This window comes from Nelusetta ayraudi, unplaced genomic scaffold, assembly GCF_046127955.1.
Source record: "Nelusetta ayraudi isolate G7.1 ecotype Tasmania unplaced genomic scaffold, CSIRO-AGI_Nayr_v1 ptg000016l, whole genome shotgun sequence".
Taxonomy (NCBI): Eukaryota; Metazoa; Chordata; class Actinopteri; order Tetraodontiformes; family Monacanthidae; genus Nelusetta; species Nelusetta ayraudi.
This window is the reverse complement of record NW_027466066.1, coordinates 5,670,919-5,696,138: the sequence shown is the minus strand read 5'-3', so window position 1 is coordinate 5,696,138 and position 25,220 is coordinate 5,670,919. Positions and strand designations below refer to the sequence as shown.

General features: G+C 45.2%; 1 protein-coding gene across 2 annotated transcripts; it reads right to left on the bottom strand.

Moving 5' to 3' along the window:
• Positions 1 to 44: 44 nt before the first annotated feature.
• baiap2l1b (BAR/IMD domain containing adaptor protein 2 like 1b) lies at positions 45 to 24,331 on the bottom strand. 2 transcript variants are annotated; one of them, XM_076024146.1, is made up of 14 exons: positions 23,959 to 24,331; positions 21,958 to 22,033; positions 21,681 to 21,767; positions 17,124 to 17,185; positions 15,675 to 15,746; positions 14,882 to 15,016; positions 10,702 to 10,854; positions 10,234 to 10,389; positions 9,461 to 9,575; positions 8,431 to 8,647; positions 6,466 to 6,528; positions 5,432 to 5,663; positions 956 to 1,002; positions 45 to 875 (listed from the first exon to the last, which is right to left on the bottom strand). In XM_076024146.1, the coding sequence occupies exons 1-14, from the start codon at positions 24,007 to 24,009 to the stop codon at positions 803 to 805; spliced, it is 1,539 nt and encodes a 512-aa protein (XP_075880261.1). In that variant the 5' UTR covers positions 24,010 to 24,331; the 3' UTR covers positions 45 to 802. The 2 variants fall into 2 exon arrangements, with proteins under 2 accessions (XP_075880261.1, XP_075880263.1); XM_076024148.1 differs by lacking the exons at positions 21,681 to 21,767; positions 21,958 to 22,033.
• Positions 24,332 to 25,220: the final 889 nt, after the last annotated feature.

The following is a 25,220-nucleotide window of genomic DNA, read 5'->3' as shown; positions in this document are numbered from 1 at the left end:
CTCTTCTCTTCCTTTTTGCCAACAAAAAAAGACATAGCAAGTGGTGAAGAAATAAATCTTTATTTTGTATACAACAAATAAGAGGGTGTGACGATAACGGGTCAGCGTGTTGGTCATGTGACTGGAACAAACGCACAGTCGCAATTTGAGGGATGCAACAGATACATTCCGAGTGCGTCTTAAGGCAAATGCTTTGACAGCTGAGCTCTACAAAGCGCTGGGGAGGGGGAGGGGAGGTGAGGGCTGCTGTACATACACACACCGAAGCCTCTTGCAGCAGCGTCGCTTTGGGTGACGACACAATGACGTTGTCGAAGGGGACCTGAGGGTGAAATGTCCTTTTTACTGTCCTATGGCAACCGAAAACTTTGCATTCTGGGAGTTCTTTTTTTGGACGGTGAACAAGCAACATCGACAATATAAATACACATTGCAAAAAAAAAACAACAAAACAAAACAAAACAAAAAAAGTTAACCAGTTTTGTTCCGTTCGTCAAGTGCAGGTACGACTGTGGTCATCGGCGCTACCACAATCTGAGGGGCAAGAACGGGTCTGGAAAAGTCAAAATTCCTAGTTTATATATGTATGTCTTAAATATATGAGTATCTGTTGGGTAAAATCAAATGGTCTTAAAATACATCCTTCTAAGAGAGCAGCGGTGGCAGCAGAGGCGGCAGCAGCGGCGCCGGATCCCACGTGTCAATCAGCTGAGGCAGCTGCCGCTCGGCCCAGCAGGCCGGCCGGCAGGTGGGTGGGCGGGCGGTGAGCTCAGGATGCGTGCGGACGACTTGGAGTTGCGGGTCAGACGACGGGCGCCGAGCGGTCGTTGGTGACGGTGGGACGCAGCCGGACCGTGGCGAACGGGTTCCCGCCGCTGTTGGAGAGACAGGCGCCACCGTGAGTGACGTGTGAACGTCTTGTGTCGGAAGAGAAGGAGTGCGGCGGGTGACTTACGCCAGGAAAGCGGGCGGAGGTCTGAAGGTGCCGTTGGTCTGGCCCGTCTGAGGAGAGAAGACAAGTTTCAGGACAAAATCTGAGATGAGCGACAAACTGTGGCTGAGACGTCACGGAAAATACGGAAGAGGATTAGGGGTCACGAGGAGAAGAAAAATGAAGACAGAAATTTTTTTTCAAGTTTACAATCCGAAAATAAAGTTGAGATTCCGAGAATAAAGTTGACATAAAAAGATGAAATTTCATGAATAAAATCAAAATTTTGCAATTAGTCTGAAACATGAAGTAAGTCAAAATGTCGAGAATGAAGCCGAAAGGCTCTGAGCGCAATAGATTTCAACTTTATTCACTTTTTAGTCTTTTTTTTTTACATCGACTTCATTCATGAAATTTTTTCTTTTTTTTACGTCAACTTTTTTTTTTTTTTTTTTTTTTTAATGAAATTTAGATTTATTCATGAAATTTCAACTTCAAACTCAAAATGAAAACTTGAATAAAAATCTCCTTCCTGGAATAGTTTTTCTCTTCTTGTGGCCCTTTTTGGTACAAAAAACATGACACGCCGCTCGGTGGAAAAAAAGAAAGCGTGGGAAACGTGCAGCTGTGTCGCATCACGGGACAGCGTGCGGAATCCGGACCATCTGGAAATACACGTCTGTTCGACTCGATGGTGCAATGCTGTAATCAAGTCAAGGCTGTACTCAATGGAAAAAAAAGTCTTTCTTCACAATAAAAGACAACCAAAAAAAAAAAAAAGTGAATATTAGCATAATGTGGATAGTTAAGGAGAACACAGAATATACAGAACAGATGTACAGAGCAAAGCAGAGTGAGATGTCACTCCTTACAGCCAGAAAGGAAACAGCTTTCATCTCTCATTTTCCAAATGAGGTTTTAACTTTTACAACTTAACAGTAAATGTAAAAACTGAAATACGTTTTTTTATTACTTTATATCTTTATTACTTTATATTTTTATTACTTTTTTCAATTTCACCTCGTTAAAATATTTATATTTTTATTTTGCAGTTTCAGGGACTGTCCAGTAGAGGCCAGAAGAGTACAAAATAACCGACGGCGGCCCAACGTTTCCTCTCACCAAGGGAACTGTTATTTCCCACAGGACCTCAAGTGGCCGATACCGGTCTTCATACCTCAGACGTCTGGCTTGCGACGTGCATAGCAACAATCTCGGCTGGTGGAAAACAACCCTCTCCACCCGACAACAGGCACCTGTGACCGGTTAACACAGTCTTTCCACTCCAGACCGACCCGACATCGCCTCTGACTCTTAAACTCTGCCCCGGTGAGTCGCTCGCTTCACACCCTGATGGCCCAAACCTCTCCAGTCCTGACTCCAGTCAAGTGTGAGTGGCCGTATCGGTCGCCCAGTGTGACGCCAAAACCTGTGAGGGTGCATTCGCCCCCCCACCACAGTGAGCATCCGCCCTCCTCCCCCCGCCGGCTCTCATCTTTAACTCTTCCTCTCACCTGGACGAACTTTCATCACCCACAAAAAAGGGGTCTCTGCTGAAGGACATCAACAGGAGATTGTACTGAAAGACGAGGAGCTATAAATACATTAGAGATGCAGTGCGTTTGGGGATGTACGTCTACTCCCATTTACAGCACCGGGTGATTACGGTTTAAGTGGAAAAACAATGCGAGGGGAGGCGGAGAAACTGATGCAGCACCACAAACATACTAAAAATAATGATGGCACCGTCTTGTAACTAGCCCAACACACAACCTCAGCCACCCACTTATACACTGAGCAGCACATATTATAGTCCAGTGCAGCCGTGAAGGCCTTTGTCCCACACACTCTATTCTGGGATAAGTTTATGCCTCCGTGCGTGCGCGTGTGTGTGTGTGTGTGTGTGTGTGTGTGTGTGTGTGTGTGTGTGCGCTCTGCAGAGTTATAGCAAGAGTTTAGGAGTTGTTTGAGACTGCACGGAGGTGGAACTTCCTTGGAAGTGACCCGCACTCATCATGGAAAGATTTGAAGGCGGGGACAAATGCGGCGGCGCTGGTTTGGTGCGATGGCGAGAAGACAACGTCACAAAAGGCACAAAGGACAGATGGACAAACAACGACGACAGAAACTGAAAGAAGGGGAGAGGGAATGAAGTGAGAGCGAGTGCAGCGAGCGGGAAGGTGGGGATCAGGTTTACCCAGAGCGGTCAGTTGGACGGAGCCCGTCCGGACCGACCGGTAGAGCGTGACGCGGTGAATAATGGCGAGCGTAAAGAAGGAAGGCCGGCGTGGGCAAGTATCACCGCGTGTCGAACGGCAGGCAGCGGCTGCTAGGTGTGTGCGTGCGTCTTGTTTGCATAACCTCTTGTTTTAGACAGGTGGCTAACGCTAGGTGGGTAGTGCCCATGAATGTATCATAAGAACTGGATACCAGACTGGCAATATAGCGGCGCGCCAAATTTTCCCAGTGGCCACTCGAGGTAAAAAAAAAAATCAGCAATACAAAAATATGTGCTTTTAAAACGGCTGACAGGGCGGCTGTGACCCGAAACGTGATTCATAGCAAATCTTTCTATTTTAGATTTTTTCAGTTATGGTCTTTCAGTCGAATAAAAAAATGACAGAAAAGAGTTTATTCCCAGCGTGACGTCACAACATCGTACATGCTCGTTCTGATTGGCTGCGTCCTGCCGTGTCTGTAAGTGACGTCCTCCAACATCATTCTGATTGGTCGAATAGATCATGTAAGTTCCAGAGACATGATGGGAAGTGACACCACTGGGCCCATTAATGCGGAAGTCAAAAACTTTAGCAGCGTGAGCGCCGGGTGGGCAACTTGATTGAAATGAATAGGCTGCCACCTTGGATTCTGAGGGTTTGGCAGCGCTGGGAGAAGCTCCCTGATGAGCAAGACGGAAGAAGTAGAATTTTTTTTATCCACTTGCTGTGGTAGATGGAATCGTTGGTGAGAATTATGTTGATAAAAATAAAAATAAAAGTGATATTGCTTTTTTATTAACGTGAACGATTGTTAGTTGCAAGTTTACACAGCAGGTCACTCTGCTGAGAACTCCACAGGTGATATAAGGAAGCACGTCCGCTGGCATTTGACCCCGATGAGTAGCACATTTGCATTGACCCATCACGGCGCCACAACACGAGCATTCATAGAGGAGAGACCGCAACTTTGGCTAATGCTTTGCATTGAATGCAAAAGCGGGGGCCGGGGGGGGGGGGGACATGTAAAGTAATGACGGGCAGGCCGAGTATAGCACGGCAGAGGCGGAGCCAGTAATCGCCTCGACAATGCTGGAGCCCATCCAAGAGATGAGCTCCTGAGATACAGACGACTTCCTTGGTTATTTCTGCTGAGTGCACGGCTCTGCAGTGGAGTGCACGGCTCTGCAGTCCAGACCAGACTTTGCTCTTCAGTTACGCCTGGAGCGGCAGAAAACTCATCATAGCAACGGAGGTCTGTTCTCCGTGTCTTCGCTGCTGCTGCCGTGTACCGTCTGCATATTCAGTAAAAGCTGGCTGAAATCTTTCCTTACAGACTCCTGGACACACAAAAAAAATCTCTCACTCACCAAAGCTCCTCTTTTTGTTGCCCAATTCAAACTAAATAAAATATTAGGTATTCAATACAGAAAGACCTGCTGCACGGAAGGAACTGTGTAAACCAGAGCTCAAAAAAGAAAATTGTCAGCTATGCTCCCCAAACTACTACTGGTGTTTTATTGAGGTCAAGAAGTGAAAAACTCCAAAGAAAACGACAACAAAACGACCAACCAACCAAATAACCAACCCAACCCGCACGCCTCTGCCTTTTTTCTTCAGGTGGAAGCTCTGCTGAAACATGTCAAGGTAGGGCAGAATCCTGATAGACAAACACATTCTGTCTCCTCCTCCGTCCAAACATAACTCACCATTTTCACTTGAAGTGAACTGGTCACGTGACCGCGTAAGTCACGCCCCCGCTGACGTGTAAATGCAATGCACTTCTACATCGATATGTCTGAAAAACCAACTCACGAGGGCGTCAAAACCTTTTAGATCATATTTGAGAGGCTTTTCGAAGTTTAGGTGTTTGCATTACCAGTTTGTCATTGCGATTCTAGGGCTGATGGAAACGCAGCTAGAGACTACAAAATACCAGCGGAGCCTCTGCTGACATAGCCAAGTAGAAAATGCAAGATCCTTCTCAACTGGTCAAACCTTCCCACGTCTCGGTAAACGCATTTGACCAAAGCGCTTGAAAAATCCAAATCAACTCCCACGTCAAGACACGGCTGCCCCGCAGTTCGCCTCGGGTGATGCTGTGCGGCAGAACGGTTTGACAGCAGACAGCGGGTCAAATTTGAGGGGATCGGGTTCTTAAAAGTGGCCTTTAAAGTCGCTTTAGGCATCCCGACAGCCCACCCACCACCCACCTGGCCGAGTTTCAAAGGGGACAAAGGCAAAACGGCAGATGAAAGGACAAAAAAGAAAAGAAAAAACTGACCACGTTGTGCTCGGGCGACAGGGAGGAGGCGGCCGAGGGCGTGGGGGAGTGCTGCTGCTGGTGGCTGTTTGAGGTGGCGTGGGCGGCGGACGGCGTGTTGCCCTTGATGACGCTGCGCTGCGGGGCGTCGCAGTAGTCCTCGGGGGGCAGCACCATGGTGGCCTCGTCCGTCTCCGTGTCCTGGTGGTGGAGGTTGACCACGCTGCGGCTGCGGTACGGCGCCGCCGACACGCTGGGGAGACAAAATACCGAAGGATGAGTCACCAATCTCTGAGGGAAAAACAAGACATCAAAAAAAAAAAAGAAAGAAGAAGAGGCGGGGGGAGGGGAGGGGTAACTAATTGGCTGCTTTGGACCCTGGATCGTCTTACCTAGAGGACTATATCTTGTCCTTAATGCAAAAAAGCGATTCCAATGCAACAAAATCACACAATATATGTTTCAGAAAATCACGTTGCGTGAGGGTTTGCAAGCAAACAACGCCGCTGTACCCCCCCTCCCCCCTGGCGCTGGTTAAAGTTTAAGCTTTCTGTTTTTTCCCCCTCCGACTGGCAGCAGTTGGCCGGCAGCCTCTCTGTGGGAGGTGCAGCACATTAAGATCTAATAAAATGAATCCAACAGGGACCGGTCCCTTTGAAGAGAGGGCTGGAGTCGACTGCCTGAACCTTTTCTCTTCCTCATCAGTGGCAAAACGCATTAATCAGCACACAGCATTCGGCTTCCTGGTGTTTTGCTGAGCTCGGTCGGGGGGGGAAAGAAAAAAAAAAAAAAATCAAATTTAAGAGTCATTTGAATCGCGTGGATTAGAGGTGCACAAGATTTCCATAAAAAGACGAAGTTGGAAGACATTTGGAAGATGAAGCTGTCACGAATCAAAGGTGAGACCCTGACAGCACTGAAAAGATCAATTCTGTCCGGAGTAACAGGAGGACACGCTGCAAACAATACAGCCGGCTGTAACATGAGACAACCTGCTGGGGTGTGTGTGTGTGTGTGTGTGTGCGTGTATGTGTGTGTGTGAGGCCTTCCCTTACCTGTTGTTATTCACCAGAGGTTCGGCGAGTGCGCGGCAGTAAGACGATGGGAACCAGCCCCTCCTGCCAGACACAAAGAAGGCAAGGTTGAGTGAGTGGTGGCAACATGTGCAGTGTGGTGACAGTCGGATGAATCCGGGAGCCTCTCCGACTGACCTGGAGCAACTTCGGCCCCGCCCTCATTTTCAAAAACTAAACTAGAGACTGACAGCAATGCACACTTGAGACGTTAAAGAGCTTTAATGGTTCTCGGCCTCTCTATTGTCCTGAATACTCTAAGAAATGTGTGTGTCTTGGGTAACCATGGCAACAAGCGAGCATTACGCAGAGGGGAGAATTTCTCATGACTGTTAAGAAGACATTTCAGATGTCCTCACCCTGACTTTGCTGCCCTCCCGCAAACTAAAGATTTTTCGTGTCTAAAGCAAATCACTGACTTATGTTATTTTTCGAAGACAGTGGGCTGCAAACTTCATGTATTTGACTCGGATGAGAAACCGGTTTTAAATAAAAGTGTTTGGAAAAATGAGAGTGAAAACATGGAAATAAGGAGCCAAGACCAAGAACTATTGTGTCAACATGCTGCTGTGACCAACCTTTCTTCTGTATGTGGATTATCGTTAATGTTTACACAAATGGCAAAAGGTGTTGCGGTCATGCACCAGGAAAAAGGTTTCATGGTTTCATTTGAAAATACACCCCACCCTATTGATTCAAGGCTTTACCAGAAGGAACAAGTCATTTCCCCACTAAAGGAGGACAGTCACTGACAAAGCCTTACTCACCTGGCCAGGAAAAATAGCAGTAATATCTAATATAACTGACTGACTGAGACAGAATGGAAGACAGGCAGCGTAACACACCGAATCAAAGGTCAACTAACTGCTGCTGTTTTTGGTTTGATGCATTTCCACAAAAGTTTTGCAAAAAGTATTTTCTGCCAGTCTGAAATGTTATCCACAAGTTCGCAGAGCAACAATCGTCCCACATCTCACTAGGCCAGGGTTCGGCAACCTTCACTATCAAAAGAGCCATCTTGCCCCCATCTGACATCAAATAACATTCACCTGGAGCCTCTTCAGGAGGGTGCCGGAGACCCGAGGCTCTTGCAACTGTTTTTTTTCTTTTCTTTTCTTGGCGTGAGTTCGGGTTGAAAAACAAAACGCATGTTATTTGACAGCAAAAAAAAAAGTATTCCATTGGAAATCAAACGTCCGGTGATTGACGTTTGCACCAACGCTACAATATCTTCCGCCTTCAGGGAGTAAAACCACAGCGTCACATAAGGGCTGGCGTAAGTACTTTCCAGCGTTTCTGGATATTTTTGGAGACAGCTTCTTTTTATTTCAATTTTATTTTATTTAAATGCTTTTCTCAGTTGCTTTTCTGGTGGTGGTGGGATGTTGGGCTTTGCATCGGCGAGGCTGAAAAGTTTCACTTTAAAAAGTCACTCAAACATGATTGCTTTCGCCGCCCCTTGATTAGGTTGTGGACGAGCGAGTTTGCCAGGTAATTTCCCTCGACGGTGGTAAAGATCAAACCTGATGAGCGATTCAAATTCAGAAACACACTTTTGGCTGGCTCGAGATCAAATGGCCGGTAAAAGGCTGGACATCTGAGACGCGGCGGGGTGGGCGGGGTCAGCGCCTCTCTGTACGGGCGAGCAGGTGCTTCTCTCTGAACTCTTCCCCCTCGGCCTCACCCCCGGCCCGCTACTGTACATCCTGCCCTCGGGCCATGTTTTACTTTGATTTTCTTAGCGGTGCAGCTCAGGAAGCTCTCGCCAGGCCCCCGAGCGCTGCGCGTGTGATCGGCATGGCAATCGGCCTAGGGATCGTCGGGCCGGTGCGGACGGAGCAGGCCGGAATATATCAAAGGCATAAACCGGCGGGCAGACGGATGGACGGTAATCCGTGTCAGCGGCGCGATCAAGGCTTCCTTTTATTTGCGATTCCCGTCACTCACTTTCCATTCTTCTCCAGCTCGCCATACATCCACCCGTCTCTCTCGTCGGGGATGAGCAGCACGATGACGTCGCCCTCGTCGAAGCTGAGCAACGTGTTGTTGTTTCCGGCGGTGTGGGGGAAGATGGTGCGCACGCGCAGCCTCTTCACGATATTGTTGAGGCCCGTGGCGACAGACACGGACCTGGCCAGGCTGCTGTCGTCACTGTTTGCGAGGTCTGGGAGAGGGAGGAGGAAGAGAAGGGTGAGAAGGCAAAGAGGATGACAATAACTGGAATGGCTGGGCGTCCATGCATTTTGTTCACTCCAGTTTCAGATTTAAAGTGAAATCTGCTGTATTGTTTGGCAGCCGAACTGAACGGCGTTGAGGCCAATACATCACGTTGACGTTTCACAGTAAAATCAAGCAATATATAAAAACAAAATCCAGCACAGTGTATATTATGATGAAAATAAACTGGATCCACTGTATTTTCCGATCATTGACTTCCTGCGTGAACTTCCTCCGCTGAACTGCGATGCGTGAAAAACAGAACAGCCGCATATTTTCCAGCACACCTGATGTGAACTTGCTCACTGACTTTAATGGCCGCGGTCTGCTACGGAGCCGTGGCCGCGCCCCAGACGCTTTCGGTGTGAATCGGGGGGGTGACGTCAGTTGCGTTTTATTTCACAGCTCATGTTTAGGTGAAATTTAAAGATTAGTGTGTATCAGATAGAAAAGGTGAGCAGGGGCTGGAGTTAAATGAGGTGAAAAAAATATATCTCATTGCATGAGTGACTTGAATCTGGACCAAATATTTGTAAAATTCAATTGACACTGCTGCTGTATTTTTGGAGTATTTTTTGTTGTGATCACAGACAAAATGCAGCAAATAAAAAAATGTCTAAATGGCTCGAGGCTGGTTGTATTTTAAAAGCCACTGCAATGTCTCGTTGAACCTTGGGAAAATACGGTTATTCCCACCCGTCTCTTCAAAGGAGGGGAGGTGCTGAATGAAAAGAGGTGCCACATTTGCAGGGCCTGATACCTTTGCTGCTGTTGGCCATGGTGGCTGCACTCAAGGGGTTGATCTCCTGGTTGAACATGTTGGCCAGAGGGCTGGTCTGAGCCCTCACCTGGGGCGCCGGCGGCGCAGAGATGCTCTGCATTCAGACATAATGGTAACGTTAGTGTCTATATTAGTTATAATAATATAGTTTTGATGCTTATCAAAACTAGAATATGTTTGTAAAAATGGGTAATAGTGTGGATAATATTAACGGTGAAGAAAATGTTGTAATGGTGTATATTTTTGGTGTTTATATGGATACTGTAATATTGTACTCTAATATATTGTGATGTATGGCATTAGTGTGTATAATACTCGCAGTACCTAGATATAATATGTAAATGTAAAATAGGTATAATAGGTATATGTAAATAATATGGTGTTGTAATATAATAGCAATATATAATTGTAGTAAAGTAATAGTCGATAATGTTTAATAGCTGCATAAAATATCTTGCTTTAATACATGTTGATCAAGACTGCAATGGAATGCAGATAGAATGTGAAGGTTTAAATAAACTTTCGTACTTCTTCCTTTTTGAGCATATTTCATTTTCTGGATATTTGTTTTCTTTGCATATTAAGGCTTGTATTTTTTTGGGATGTTTTGTTCTTATTTTATTCATGTTTCTTATTTAACTGATATAGTACTTAGTATTTTTTATGCTCGAATAAAGAAATCAAGGATCAATTTTCAGTATCTGTGCCGTTAGGCGTGTATCCGTGTACGGTTTCACATGCATCCATCTCACCACACTGTGGCGTGACGGCGAGGGGGAGGGCGCGGGCGTGATTGGGATGGGCACGCGCAGTCCTTCGATCATGGTCAGGACGTTTTCCGGCATGTCGGTGGCGTCGTTGCACTGGTCCTGCCAGCTGCTCAGCTTTGACGTCAGAATGTCTCTTGCCTGTGCGCCGGTCGCCCGGAGGCAGGAGAAAAGACGTTTGAAAAGAAAAACTTGAGCTTTTTTAGAAGATCAGAGTGCATAACAAAGATGTTCGTCGCCATGGCAACACAACGCATTAAAAAAAAAAACTCTCGAGATTGTGCTTTTTGGAATCGATTCTATCTGGGGGTGATAAACAGATATGAAATTGTTGCAGGGTTCTCGGCGTGTGTGTCTCTCCATCTCCCCCCCCTCCACCCAGCATGTTCCCAGCACAGCATGTACATTAATGATGCCACGACAAACAAACTGCGCCGGCCAACCGTCTCGTACCTTATCGTGGAAGGTTGCGATCTGGTAGGACAACGTGCAGTGCTTGTCTACCAGAAAACAGAAGCGCCTCTTCTCCTCCAACAGAGCCTCCCTGCAGCCATCTGCGAGGAACAACTGCATGTCCATCTGACGGCTCGTCAATGTTTCCAGGCACTGGCGACAAACACAGAAGGAGCGTTATGTCATCAAAGCGGCAAATCAACGAAAATAACACCCGCGCGAATAAGAAAACAGTCCGCAACTTTGGTCGAGCGTTCAATTATTTCAGGTAAACAATCCCATCTTATCTTTTGACACCACATGGTCTCGCTGCCCTAAAAGCCTCTAATTGCTGGGACGTACACAAACAAGACGGGGACAAACACTATGAATGGCCGGCCCTGTGTTCTTTTCTAGGTGCCCTAATCTCCGTCTTGCAGGGAAAAGGCATCAGCTGCTGAGGACTCACTGTACTGGCAGATTAGACCGCGTGTGAGTGTTTGGTGAAAACACAGCGACAGGAGAGAGAGAGGACCGGGCACAGAAGCTTCAGCGAGAGGGCGCCTTATCTCCGAAAACATGACCTTGCATGGGAGATAAATCGCTCCCGTTCCAATCAAACTCTCATCTTGCCAACTCTGTAATTGACGGCATTTTTAAATTCAGTCCGTATAGAGACGTAGAAAGTGGAGGGGGTGCCAATGGTCAACAGTGTTGTCATCCCAATGGTAAATGGTGCTTCTCTTTCTTAACCTTCTCTCCCGAAGACAAGTGGCAGTGGCACATATACAGGGTGTCCCGAAAATATTGACATCATTTCACAGCCAATAATTTTGGCTGAATGTATAGAAACAGATCAATGTTTAATGTTTTATTTCTGTTCAGTGTTCAGGTTGTGCCATGTCGTTCACTCCCAAAGAGAAGTCGTTTTGTGTCTCGCACACAGTCCCCCAGTTGTGACAAGGCACACCCAGTTGACCCAGTGTGCCGTGTCACAGGTGGTGCACATACAGTATTCAACACTTATGAAATCGGCCCCATAGTATACTACACTGTTGTAGACTTTGTCGTTTTCCAGACAATTGCTTTTAAAATGATATCAAATCTTTTGGGACACCCTGTAGATTATATGGCCGACAGCTTCGACTGACTCCCCCCCCCCCCCCCCCATTATCTCCATTTAGTTTACTGAGAGATCAACGGTTTCCCCCAGAAGGCAAAACAATCTTCATAACTTCTCCTTGAATGATTTATCAAATGATTCAATTCATTGTCAGTGCTTTGAAGCTCTAATAACAAAAAGAAAACAACTGCGATTTTATTACTTTTGTTTCACAGGTTGCAGCTCTCGAGAGTGACAGAGTAAACGAAACGGAGAAGTACAGAGGAGAGAAAATTGAGTGCACATACTGCGGGAGCAGTAATGGCAGGCAGCACGATTTCAACCAACAGGTGAACAATGGAAAAAAGAAGAGTGGAGAGCTATTGCGACAGACATTGCGCACACACACGCACGCACTTTCGCATACACACCCTCTTAATCACTTTAACATCCGTCAACATTGCAGCAAGCCCTGTTGCTAGGGGCAACCCTTGTTTAACCTGAGAAGTATTATACCAAGAGCAAAAACAACAAAAACTTGAGACTTGTGTACGAGATGAATCACTTTCACCCCTCTGACACATGGCTCTCTCTCTCTCTCTCTCTCTCTCTCTCTCTCTCTCTCTCTCTCTCTCTCTCTCTCTCTCTCTCTCTCTCTCTCTCTCTCTCTCTCTCTCTCTCTCTCTCTCTCTCTCTCTGTCTGTCTGTCTGTATGTCTGTATGTCTGTATATATATATGTATATGTATATATATATATATATATATATATATGTATATATATATATATATATATATATATATATACATGTATACATATTTGTCCAGCTCACACAGAGGAAGGCTCTTAGTAGAAGACTATCAACTCTTGGGCATCTAACGCACCACTAAACATTTGTTTTTACATCACGTTGTGACTCCCTGATGGATTGCCTCTGGCTCAGAAATGTCTCTTGGCGCTGGTGAATCATTCGCTGTTGTACCGAAGCACTGACGCCATGTCTGACTCTTTGCTGGTCCACGTCTTTCTGGTGCCTGAGTCCTAATACCTGGTCTTCAATCAAATAGGGGAGCGCGGCAGTCCCTGGACGAGCTGAGTGATAATTTTGAAAGGCATTTAGGACAGATGCAGCGGGTAAGAAGACATGAAAAACAAAAATAATGGATAGAGATGCGAGTGATGTTGACAAACACCAGGGCACCAGTTGGTAAAAATAGCAAATGATGCCGGCTGAAACGACAACAGGAAAAGCGTGGCCTCGTGTGAGTGGAGAGTGTCAAGCGTCGAGAGCGGTTTCAAAGGCATTGCTTTTATAGAAAAAAACTGTCATGTCACAATTTAGCGTTTCCAATTCACCTCACGTGCATGTTTATGGACCGTTGGAGGAAGCGGGAGAACCCGGACAGAACCCACGCAGACACAGGGAGAACATGCAAACTCCACAAATTAAGGCCCCAAGGCTTGGAATCAAACTCGCAACCTTCTTGCTGTGAGGCGGCAGCGCTAACCACTGCGCCACCGTGTCGCCCTAATCATTATATAATTCATAAAAACAATAATTGTGAGGTAAAGATGGTCAAATAGAATAACGTATATGTGGTGCTGAAATGAAATTAAGGATTATTTTAAAGCCTAACATGCATTTAAAGGCTTGAAATGTACAACTGCTCAGCATCAAACCAGAAGTGATTAAAGGAGAAGAAAATATCAGAATAGAAATACTTTTTAAACACTCAACATAAACATACACATACATACACACATATGCATGTATGTATGTATGTATATATATATATATATATATATATATATATATATATTTTTTTTTTTAACAGAGACCTAAATAATTCGATGTTCATGGAAAAACGGTGAATGCGACTGTCTGTTTCTCCGTCTTTGACTGAAACTGCAACTATACACCATACTTGCCAGTACAGTGGGTTCACCATGTTGACAGAGTAAACATTTATTCACACACACGCAAACACGCGCAGTGAAACTGGATCAAAGAGAGAGTTATGCAACATGAGAGTCTCTCAGCGTCACGCCTGTGTGATTAAACCCTCCTGCTTGGGAGTGGTGGCACCGCGTAATGACAACTGAAACCGGTTTCAAGGACTCAACGTTTTGTCGTGATTGACTGACTTATTTTAAACGCAGGGCGTTTGTGCCAAGTGCGCGGAAGTCAAAGGAATAATGAGGTGTTGATACGTTCTGTGTTGTTGCCGTCCACAAGCGCCGTGTCATGTAAACGCGTGTTGAGGGGCGCAGTGGTTAATCATCGCAGATTAGTTGCAAGGTGTTCCTCGTGTCTTGTTTTTCTAATGGTGAATGTTTGTTTTTTTTCTAGCCCAGACGTGGGCAAACTACGGCCCGGGGGCCAAATGCGACCTGTTAAGCTTTTTAATCCGGGCCGCCAAACTAGAACAAATTATATTAATAGTAAGGAAGTAATAAAATAGCTGTATTTCATCAGTTTTTTTTTTCAGTGTTCTAAGAGCTAAATATTTTGTTGTAACGCTGTTGTTCATTTTCAGTAGACATTAAAGCACATGTTTTCTATATATCCCATGATACATTTTTTCCTCCTATGAGGTGGCTCACCAAACACTCCATCCGTCTGCTCCTGCTTCGGCTCCTCTGTCAAATTTTAGAACCCATTGTGGCCCCACCAGTCAAAAAGTTTGCTCACCACCACCGTTCTAGTCAAACGTAGGTCGAGTCAGTCAGATTATCTATTCACCTAGACTCTTTCGGAGGAAACTTCCTACCTCTTCAGAGAGTTCCAAAGGGTCTGTCAGTTGAACACGCTCTGACGAAGGAGGATGTTTCCTCTGAAACAATCACGGCTAATAAAACATGTCTCTCAATCAAGGTCTGGGGTTCTAAGGATTCTACGTGGAGTTAATAGAAGGCCGTAGAAGAAACGCTTTCTCCTGGATGACTGCAAAGACCAGATACCTCCCTCAGTGCACTCCAGCATCTGCCGCTACGTCACCTCCAACAGAATGCTAGTCAGGTTTTCAGTGAACACTTTGGCACAGCAGTGTCAGACAACAGTGCGTTTGCCGTATCTGTGAAGTGTCTGCATCCCTCTCACCTCGTTCTCCTTCAGCTCGTACTTGTTGGCGTTCTTGCCTTGGCTCTTCCTCCTCAGCTTCTTCAACTCCGAGTGGGATCGGTCGAGAGAGTCCTGCTTCATCTTGTGCTCCATTTGGTACCTTTTAAAGGTGGCCTACAAACAGAGCGAGTTCACTGCTGTTTACATGGCGCGTTCCACACGTCATCCAGACATCACCTCGATCTACTCATCCTATCAGTTTGCACTACACTCAGTGAAAGCCTTTCTGTGAAATTATAAATTGTGTTTATATCTAATATCAAGTATACTCAGATATACAGTAAAGCTGAAAGGACTTAAACATTATAAATTATTATATAAGGACATTATTGAACATTTTATTTGACGATTCCTTGAATTTTCAGCTACATTTTTGTAACCCTGAATGCACTGAAATAACTGAGCATGTCCAAGTAGACCGGATATGAGAGCATTAAAAGCATCCTTAATAAACGCCTCTGAACCTTTTTTATGATGATGAAGTAACTCCATTAGCAAATAATAAAAAGAAAAACTATTACCAGGACTTTAGTCATAATGACATAGAAATGACAGCACCAAACTGCACTGTTGACTCAGGTCACCACCCAATTGTTTTATCAGTGTTGCCACATATCAAAGTGAAGACACAATGTGTTCCAGCTCTTTCTCCAGTCAACACCAAACAAAAAGAACCAAAGAAAAGGGGGTTGGGGGGTGCCATGAAGAAATGGCCAAAGTGCTGCAGTTACAATAAAACTCAGACAGAAAAAAGACAGAAAAAAACACTTACTGTCATGTATTTGACATCCATGTCAGTCTTTCTCTCCAGCTCGGCAATTATCTCCCGGTGGAACCTCTTAAACTTCAGGTGAGGAGGGCGGGGGAGGCGGGGGAGGAGGGGGGTAGGGCGGGGGATCAAAGAGACGAGAACACATGCAAATGATCAGAGAGCGAGGATGCGGGATGGAGCCCGTCGCGCCATTGTTGTCAACGGGCAGGCGGTGAAAAGGCGCCGGGTCTCCAGCAGGAGAGCGATCATTAGGGGCGTATCGTTGTGTGCCCGCCGGGGCGAGAGACGAGTGCGAGGCTGCGCTTATGAATGAGTCAGAAACAAAGCGTGGGAAAGACTCCTCTGCTCTCCGTCCTGCTCACGGTCATTAGCGCCAGAGTGGGGAAAACGCTGGCCGTCACCGCAGCCCTTGTTGAGGCACAATCAAAGTGTCAACGTCGGGTCAGACAGACGGATTGAGAGAGTCCGTCTGGCCCCGGCGACAATGTCTCATTAACGACGGCCCTGAGTAACGTGCGGTGGAGGTCTTCCTGTATAATTTCACCACCTGACGAGACGCCGTGACTCATCCACTCAAGTTCATTTACATATCAACCTACACAGTGATGCTCCCGGCGAACACAAAGCCGTGCTTATTACGTCCAGGAAGAAAATCAATTCTAAGATGACGAAGTATATCCTGTTTACTTCCTGCTTTAAGTGCTCGTTTAAGATTAAACTGTTGAAAATTATTTTGTATGATAGATGTTTTTTTTTATATTGTTATTATCACTCAAATCAGACATTAAAGATCAAACAAAAACACACAGAGAATTTTTTTTGAAACCGCACATTTTTGAAAACCGCACTCAAGTGGTCGTCTGCACCTCACAGCTGCCCAGGTTGAAGGGCCGAGGAGGGGTTTAGAGCTGTAACATCAGCGTTTCCAAAAAATATTAATTTTGGCGTTTTCAAACTCATCCCTCCAGAGGAGCGTTTTCAATAAAGTGCGGTTTCGGTCTGTGCAGTTTCAGTAAAAATGCCGGATTCATGTAAACGCAAGGACGAACAGCATAAATACATACGCGTTTTCAGGGAAACCAGCATTCGTGTAAACGGCGCCTTAATCAGAGCATACACTCTTGATGCACGTAATGTAACAGTTCAAGCTGTTTTTCCCAGGGCATGTTAAGGCCTGCCTGCTATTTTCCAGGAAGGCGACAGGGCAGCAGGTGCTTCGACAATCTAAACCTGTTCCTTTCCCTTCTTTGCACAAGTTCCCGCTCCTTTGCTTCACTTGAATAAAGGTGAGGACAAGGAAAGGCAAAAAAAAAAAGGGTAAACTGTCCAAAACGCAAACATACAAAGCAATAGTTTTAGAGGGGCGCCGGTGCAACTGCATTGCAATTGTTCAATGGCCGTTTAAATAAGGGTCCCAACTTTTACCCTCCCGCCATGTTCTGCACTCACATTGTCGTCTAGCTCAAGATGAACCCTCTTGTGCACCTCCGAGATATCCATCAGTGCTGCACCTGCCACAGAGAAATAAAAAGAGAGAAGGAGAGAGAGGTTATTATGAGAGGATAGGCAGACCAGCCGTAATCTAATCTTTTCATTCGATTGCCTCAAGACAATCTTCCACTGCTGCGGCAGGAAACTGTTCACGAACGACAACTCTGTAATGCGCACGCTTTTGTATGAACCAATGCGAGGAGGATGCACGTAACGTTCAAGCACAAAAGTGCCCTCCTGCAATGAGCTACAGACTGCGAGATCTCTGAAAATACACCTGTGCCTGGAACAGAGAAAACCTGCTGTTGTAATTAATGTGACTCATATGATTTCAGTATTCTGTTTTAAGTCTTAGACAACACTTTAAATAATGACAGAGAACATTTCTGTTTCACCGCATTGCACCATTATGTTAGATTTGCACTGCTGCGAACCAGATGGCCTTCACGCCGAGTTTTGTTCGACATATTTTGTGCAGCTTGAAAAGTGCTGCTCAGAAGTAAAAAAAAAAAAAAAAATGTCTCGGCTGGTCTGGAAAACGTCTTGATAACCACCATTTTCAAGGCAGCGGTCAAAAAGGGCTGTTCGCGACAACAAAGTGCGTAGGCAAACAATTCTCAAAATGTATCTTGGCACAGACAAGAGTGTGACCTACAATATGTGTAAAAACAAAGAGGAGAGTCTGAGAAAGAGAATGACTGGGCGGCTGGTCGCTGATGAGCAACAGTTCTCGCTTAAAAGGCTGAGTGGACTGAGTGTCACCTCAGACATCGAAGCAAGACTTTCTCTCTTCAGTGGTTTTATAAGTAGTGGTTTTATAAGTAGTGGAAAATAAGTAAAAACCTCTGCATTCACGTACTACTACTACTAAGAAACCTTGAACCTTGATTTTTTTTTTTTTTTTGGTTCCAAGCAGAAACAAAAAAATCTGTTGCAAGGCAAAAAACAAGTGTAGATTTAACTGTAACCAATGACTTTAATGATCACCTGGTTGAGTGAAATCAACTCTTTTGGCCATGAGAATGTATAACAAATACTGGATGGAGAAGATTTACCCCATCCTTGATTAGGACTATTCTGCAACCACTCAAAAACTTTGTATTACCCAAAGATTTGTATTCTCCAGACCCCAGCAGTCTCCTAAAATACCGAAGTGGTTGTGCAGGCAAGGGCCGTTATTCTGACTCCACTCTACACTCATCAGAAGGTAAACAGGGCCCTTCCCTGTTCTGTCTTTCTACGCCTAGACTGCCCCACCTTGCCTGACGAGCAGAGTGGCCCTTTCATTCAGAACTGCAAATAAAGGGCAACAGATAATCCCAGTAAAACTGACCTCTGACAGACTGAAAGAAAAGAGTCTAAGAGAAGAGAGAGGGGGACCAACAGCTGGGCCAGGAGGGGGCTGTTTTGACATGAGGGGCGTGTTTGAGTGCTAAACGCAACAACAGAGCGCTGACAAAGAGAAAGAAAAAAAAAAGATGGTGGGGGGCAAAATGATGAGAAGTGAAGGCAGGGCAAAACCTGAGAGGGCTTCCAGCAATGCTGCACAAGCGTTCTCTCACATGAGATACATTGTAGATACACAATGTAAATACACCCAACCAGCGTTCCACCCAGTCTGTCAAAATCCATTTGTTATTAAGACGCAAACGTTTTGAGTCGGCAACATTACGGCACCGTCACGACTATCAAATATCAAACCGCATGTGTCATATTTCTGAAGGTACGCAAATGCCGTTGCCACAGTTGCATGACTGTTCGATCCATATTGTCCGGCAGATCAAGTCCAGTTATTTAATACTGGCACAGACAGACGTGTTGCGGGGCAACCTGTGTCCGTGGCTGTGCGAGGTGCAAGGAAAAGAAGTGCGTCACAACAAAGCAATCTGCCATCATGGAGCAAACCAAACCATTGTGAGCGCAACACATTACCGACTGCCGGGAGCCCTTGAAACGTTTGTGAAGTCATGGCTGGGTACGCACGCACAAAAGTGAAGCCGTCTGACATTTACTATGATGACGTGGGTGCCTGAGGCCAACACCACAAGGGTGGCGACCTGATTATTCAGCAAATTCAAGTCTCAATCCAGCGATGTCACAGTGTAAAAAGAATCACAACCAAGAGGCTTTAGCGTTTCACTTCAGCTACAAACAAACAAACAAATGCGTGCTTGTTCTATAGGGTGACGTAGATCATGTCACAGTGGTGGAATGTGGCGTTTAAACAGCACCTGTGATTTGCATGACATGAACTTTGCCTCTGGGGAGGCGTAAATCACACGAGCCAACATGGCCTGTTCAGTTGCACCATGCGATAAGGGAAAAGACAACTGATTGATTATTCTTTTGTTTCAGATTTGATGATGCAATGCATGTGTTTATGCGAGGTTGGAAGTCTGAAGTAAGGAGTGGTGTATGAACAGTGATCGCTTCATTTAAGCAAATATAACTAGACAAAGTATAGTTGGGGGGTAAAACGAAAAAAGAAGAGAATATAAACTGTCCTATATAAACAAATGGAAAAGTCTCACACGCATTAAGGCATCAAAATTTAGTAGATGACATTCAGCCTGGCCTCTGGTGAGTTTAAATGAGGGCATAATAATCCTGACATCTGCGGCAGCCACCTGACATTCCACACAAACGTGTTTGGATTATGTAAAGTTGCCTGATGCCTTTTAAACAAGTCAGTTGGGTCCAAACCAGAGGGCAGTGTGTGGAGTTACTTGTGTGTCTGTCAGGATACACAACTAAAAGAGGTTCCCATTCTTGAAGACGACCAAACTTTGATTGTAAAAGATTTTACACTCGAGCTGTTGCCATTAGTGCATTTAAAGCCTCATGATATGATGATCATAGTGTTTTAAGAGGAATGAGGAAAGAAACTTGGGCACCAGAGAGCTTGAATGAATCAATGGTTGACATCTGAACTGTGGCAGAGGAGGCGTAGCAAGCCAGATGAATTAAAGAAAGGTGCACTGGTCCTTCAATGCCTCTTGAGGGTTTTGGGTTTCTTGCTGGTTAAGCGTCACCGAAGCTCAGGTTTCCACTGGGACGGCGTCACCGTGCTCACTACCTTGTCCTTTCACAAGAAGCAGTGAGAAACCGGCTGGTGAAAGTCGTCGCTGCCCCCGGATTCTTTGCGTAGTTTGCTGCGTTTTCGGGTCCCCACATCATTGTTGGGTAAAAGAATCTCCGGTGCGTCGTGATTTACAATGCATTCAAGTTCAACAGCTGTTTTCTAGATTATGCTGTTGTGCGCTTTTAATCAGCCCCTGCTCTCTCTAATCCCCTGATGACTCAGACTAAACTGGGCTGTCATGGAGCCTGGTCAGGTCAGAGACACTGGTGACTCATCACTGGACATCGCGTCTTTCCCCCGCGACAATCTGCTTTGTGACATATTCAAAATTTATTATGAAGCAGCGTTGCAAGGTTTTAGTTGTAAAAGAAAGAGTGAAAGGTGTGCATTTTGAACGAGACGTTTTGTGAATACCCAAGTGGACGGTCATGGCAACCAACAGTTGTTTGTCCCTCATCATCTAATCTCTCCTTCACTGCCGACCGTGAAATAGGAAATAACTGTTATTACCCTTTTCTCCAAGTCAGACAGGTAAAGCAAAAGTGCTACAGTGACTAAAATATAATCGCAACTGAAGTCTAACGGAACCTTGCCGTTGACAAATCTGCAGATTGTCCAGAATTTTACTACAAAAGCAGCAAAGGCACAACAATGTTGAGCAGATGAAGCAAACGTCGGGATAGAAAGCTGAGATGCCAATGTGTAATTACACTGCCGTGCAAAAATTCAAGTTGTCAACAATTAGCTCGACAGACGCCCATAAAGTCCATCTTACGAGGCACTTAAATATAAAAGCCAGACATCACAGCCCAATCCAAGCCTTAGCGCGTGATGTATTTTGGGCTGCGTGTCCCTTTAAGTGTGTCAGAAAACTAACAGAACAACAGCAGGTGTGTTCCAGTGTGGTGCTGAATTTAATTAGCAGTTCTGCTGCTAATCAGCAGGGGAGCTGAGAGACATACAGTGTTTAAAGCGTGTGTCACTGGTGACAGTGACTTGGGATGCCAGACATCTTTGGACTGCAAATGAGCTTGAGGGAAATGGTGCCTGGGGAGCTGCAGAAACGCGCCATACTTCTGGCAAACAAATAAAAATAAAGGATGCACGGACCAAACACCACGCTGTCAGCAATCAAAGTGTCGGCGATGCTCCGTTCAAGCCACTGCGATTCCCGGCTTGTGCGATTGCATCATCGTGGAAGGTTTTGTTGGTGATTTTAATTTTCTCCTCGCTAAAATTCTAATCAGAGGGGGTTTGACGAGCGAGCAGCTTTGAGTCATTTTCAGAGTTACCTGACGCGACAAGCAATTATTTGTCTTAGCAGAGTGTGTTACGCTTGATCTCTGCATGATAAACGATGTCTTTTAGGCAAGCAAGAGCAATTTACCGCTTCAGAAGGAAGAGAGAGAAGAAATGGCAACACGGCAACTCACCCAATTCTCTAGAAACGGGAGACACTGCGGCGCTCTCTCCAATCTTGGACATTGCATCGAAATACATCTTCCCCGCCAAGGTCATTGCTGGAAAAATTAGATTGTTCAACTGAAGTGACATTCATGATATTTCGAAAGACCAAAAAAAAAAAGGGTTAGGGTTAGACTAAATACCCATTAGTGACAATTTGAGTTTCAGTATTTTTTCTGTTCATTTAGTTAAAAAAACAAACCCAAAGCCAGATTTTCCAACTTAAAATGACATTAAAATGCTCACCAGTCACTGATTTCTCATAGTTCTTTCCCAGGTTGACCAGATTCCTCAGTCCTGGGTTGAACTGATCCATCACACTCTGTGTGGGTGGAGTCAGGGGAGATAAACAGTTATTACATTCAAAGTCCTAATACTCATGAGAGTGAGGAAAAGTAAAATATACGAATTATCAATCTGTCTGTGCACTCCAACCATGACAAGCAATTCATGATGACGAGGCACCTGTTGACTATGCAGCAGGCAGTCTTACTTGTTAAGCAGCCTTGAACAAAGACGCACGGATGATGAACAATACAGCGAAAAGAAACACAGACAACACAGGACACAAAACGCACAAGCGCCACTCGGAATGTTTCCCAATCTATGGCGCAAAGTGTCTTTGAGATGAAAATATCTGCGGTTGTTGAGCCACTTCTGAAGATGACGGAAAGAGTTTGAGGTCTTTGCACAAGTTCACACCCAAGTCTAGAATGCAGGGAATCACAGAAGCACCTGAAGACACACGTGGCAAACACTGACAAGAGCCAGAGTGCCTTGAACTGTTCTAAAGCAGGCATGGGCAAACTACGGCCTGGGGGCCATATGTGGCCCATTAGGCTTTTTAATCCGGTCCACCCAACTTGAAGAAATTATAATAATAGTAAATAACTCATAAAAATAGATGTATTTCATCCATTGTTTTTCAGCGTTTGAGGAGTCATTTCAATAAAGAGCTAAATAAGGGCTTTAAAGATATTTTGTTGTAATGCTTTTGTAAATTTTCAATTGACATTAAAGCACGTTTTCTACTTTTTTCCCCCCCCTCTCCTTTGAGGTGGGTCACCAAAACGCTCCATCCATCTGCTCCTGCTCCCTCTGTCAAATCTTCCACAACCCATCACGGCCCACCAGTCAAAAACTTTGCCCAACCCCTATTTTAACACGACAATACCTGAGCCACAACTTGATGTAAAATGTACCCAAAAAACAAAACAAAAGTGTAATTACTCGGACTGCAGGGCTCAATGGAGGGGGGGGGGGGGGGCAGGACAGAGCAGAATGCACACATGTAAACAAACAGCAATGTGGAAGGAAGCCTCCGGGCGAGTGCAGGGGGACTCTAGCTGCGAGCCAGAGGTGACGACTGTATAATCTTACCACACAACACGCAGCCAGCTAAATTATTAAACCTGGAGTCTTTTTTCCTCTGCATTTCATCACAGAGACGGAGCAGGAGGGGCGGCTGTCCCCCAGAGAAGGCCCACCGGCAGACGCAAGCTATTTAAGAGCACTTAAGCCCTGTGATGAGGAGCAGCAGGTCGTCGCCTACCATTTTCCGTAATTACATACAAGGCTCACCTTCATTTTTTTCTTTCTTTTTTTTTGAAACCACCCATCGAGTGTAGACCTGGCTGCGCTGAGTGGAAAGTGAAAACTGTCTGCAGGCTTGGAACGCGTCTCACTCTCTGTTTACGATCAATTAAATCGTCTTTTGGTGGCAATTAAGCAGGTATGAGTGTTTGAGATGACTGATTATGAAGATTTACTTGCCACAATTTTTTTTTTTTTTTTTTTTTAATAGCAATTCACATTCCTCTAAATTAAAATCGACGAGGAAACACTGCACGGGTGGGGTACTGTCTTTCTTTTTGAATCCTTGAGTCACAACCCAACACTGTGCAACCCACTATGACACAACCACGTATTAAAATTAAGCTTTAACATGAGCTGCCTTTAGCATTTTTGACACTCACTCTAGCAAGGAAGCGGTTGAACATTAAACTGCTCACCGACCCCCCACCCCCAAAGAACCCCTAAAGACGAGCTAATGACAAACACCTGCTATCCTTCCTCCAGATGGGGGCAACAACCAAAAGAAAAATAGCTGGAAAAGTTCACCGGCAGAAGGCGTCGCTGTTCAAGCGCACACATGGGTGTTTGCTGACATTTCTCCCTCGCTTTTTTTTTTTTTTTTTTAACCCTCCTCTCATTGCACCTGTTGTATTCACACAGACAAGCACTCACCTTGTAGGTACTTTCAGTCAGCTTGGACACTTCCTCCACGCTGCGCGACATGTTTAGCGGTTTTGCCCCCCCTGCACGAGTCCTCCGACCGAAAACGGAAAAAGCCGAAGATACGACGACCCGTAGGCGAAAAAAAAAAAGGAAGGGAGAAAAAAATTAAAACAAAAATAGAAAATAATCCGTGACCAACACTACGGGCACAGGAAATTCCTCATTTCCAGCCTAAGCAGCGAAACGAGTCCATCGTCGGTTGAGGAGGGGGGGGAAATGATTGGAGAAGTACCGGGGGAGGAAAAAGGGAGAGATGATTGGCGGAGCTTGTTGCTGCGTGTCAGTGCTGGAAAGCTGAGCTGTCAAACTTGTTGTAGGTGGTGAGCGAGCGGGGAGGGGAGGGCAAGGGAGGGGAAGGGAAGGCTGGCGGAAAGGTGGACACACCGTCAAGTCCACCGGAAAACGCAACGGAAGCACTTTCCGGTCAGCTACTTTCAACTTAAACTTAGCGCTGGCTTCGAGTAGACTGGAGCGGTCTGATAGAAAGCTTGATATTAAACAAAGAAGCAACCTACGTACAAAAAAATAAGAAAATATAATAATATTATAATAGAGAAATCTGATTGTATCGACATGCACACACATTTTGCTGTTTTTGTTGTTCTAAATTATCAATAATCTGTGATTGGCATATAACTTTTTCTATTGCCTCTCAGTAAATACTTCATTGCACTACCTACCTCCAGAGGTGGTAAGTAAGTGTACTTCATTACTGTACTTGAGTGGATTTTAAAGGTATATGTACTTGACTTAAGTATTTCTTTTTCTGACAAGTTTTTACTTTGACGCCCTGCAATTGTGCACAAACTCTTAAACATTGGAAAAACATTTGTTACTTTTGTGTGTAAAAGATACACGTTCTGTTAAAAGTACTTCACTTATTTATTTCCTGTGTTGTTGTTGCTTCAAGTGGAGCTATAAGTTAGTGTAGTTATTTTACTAACTGACGTGGTAACAATTTCACACGCTTTTATTGTGAAGTTCCTATTCCCCTATTGTTCTGTATGTCTCTGTCTGACTCGACAGTCGGTTCTGGCAGGTAGAAAAGGTGCACACCCGGCAGAATCTGGAGTCGGGCGCTCCCTGGAGGCAAAACGACCCACGATACGCTGGCAACATGCGTCACTTCCATAGGCAGAAAAAATGCGCCGATAAAAAAAAAAAAAAAAAAAACACTTTTCAACTAAAGTTAAAGGAAATAAATTGCATTT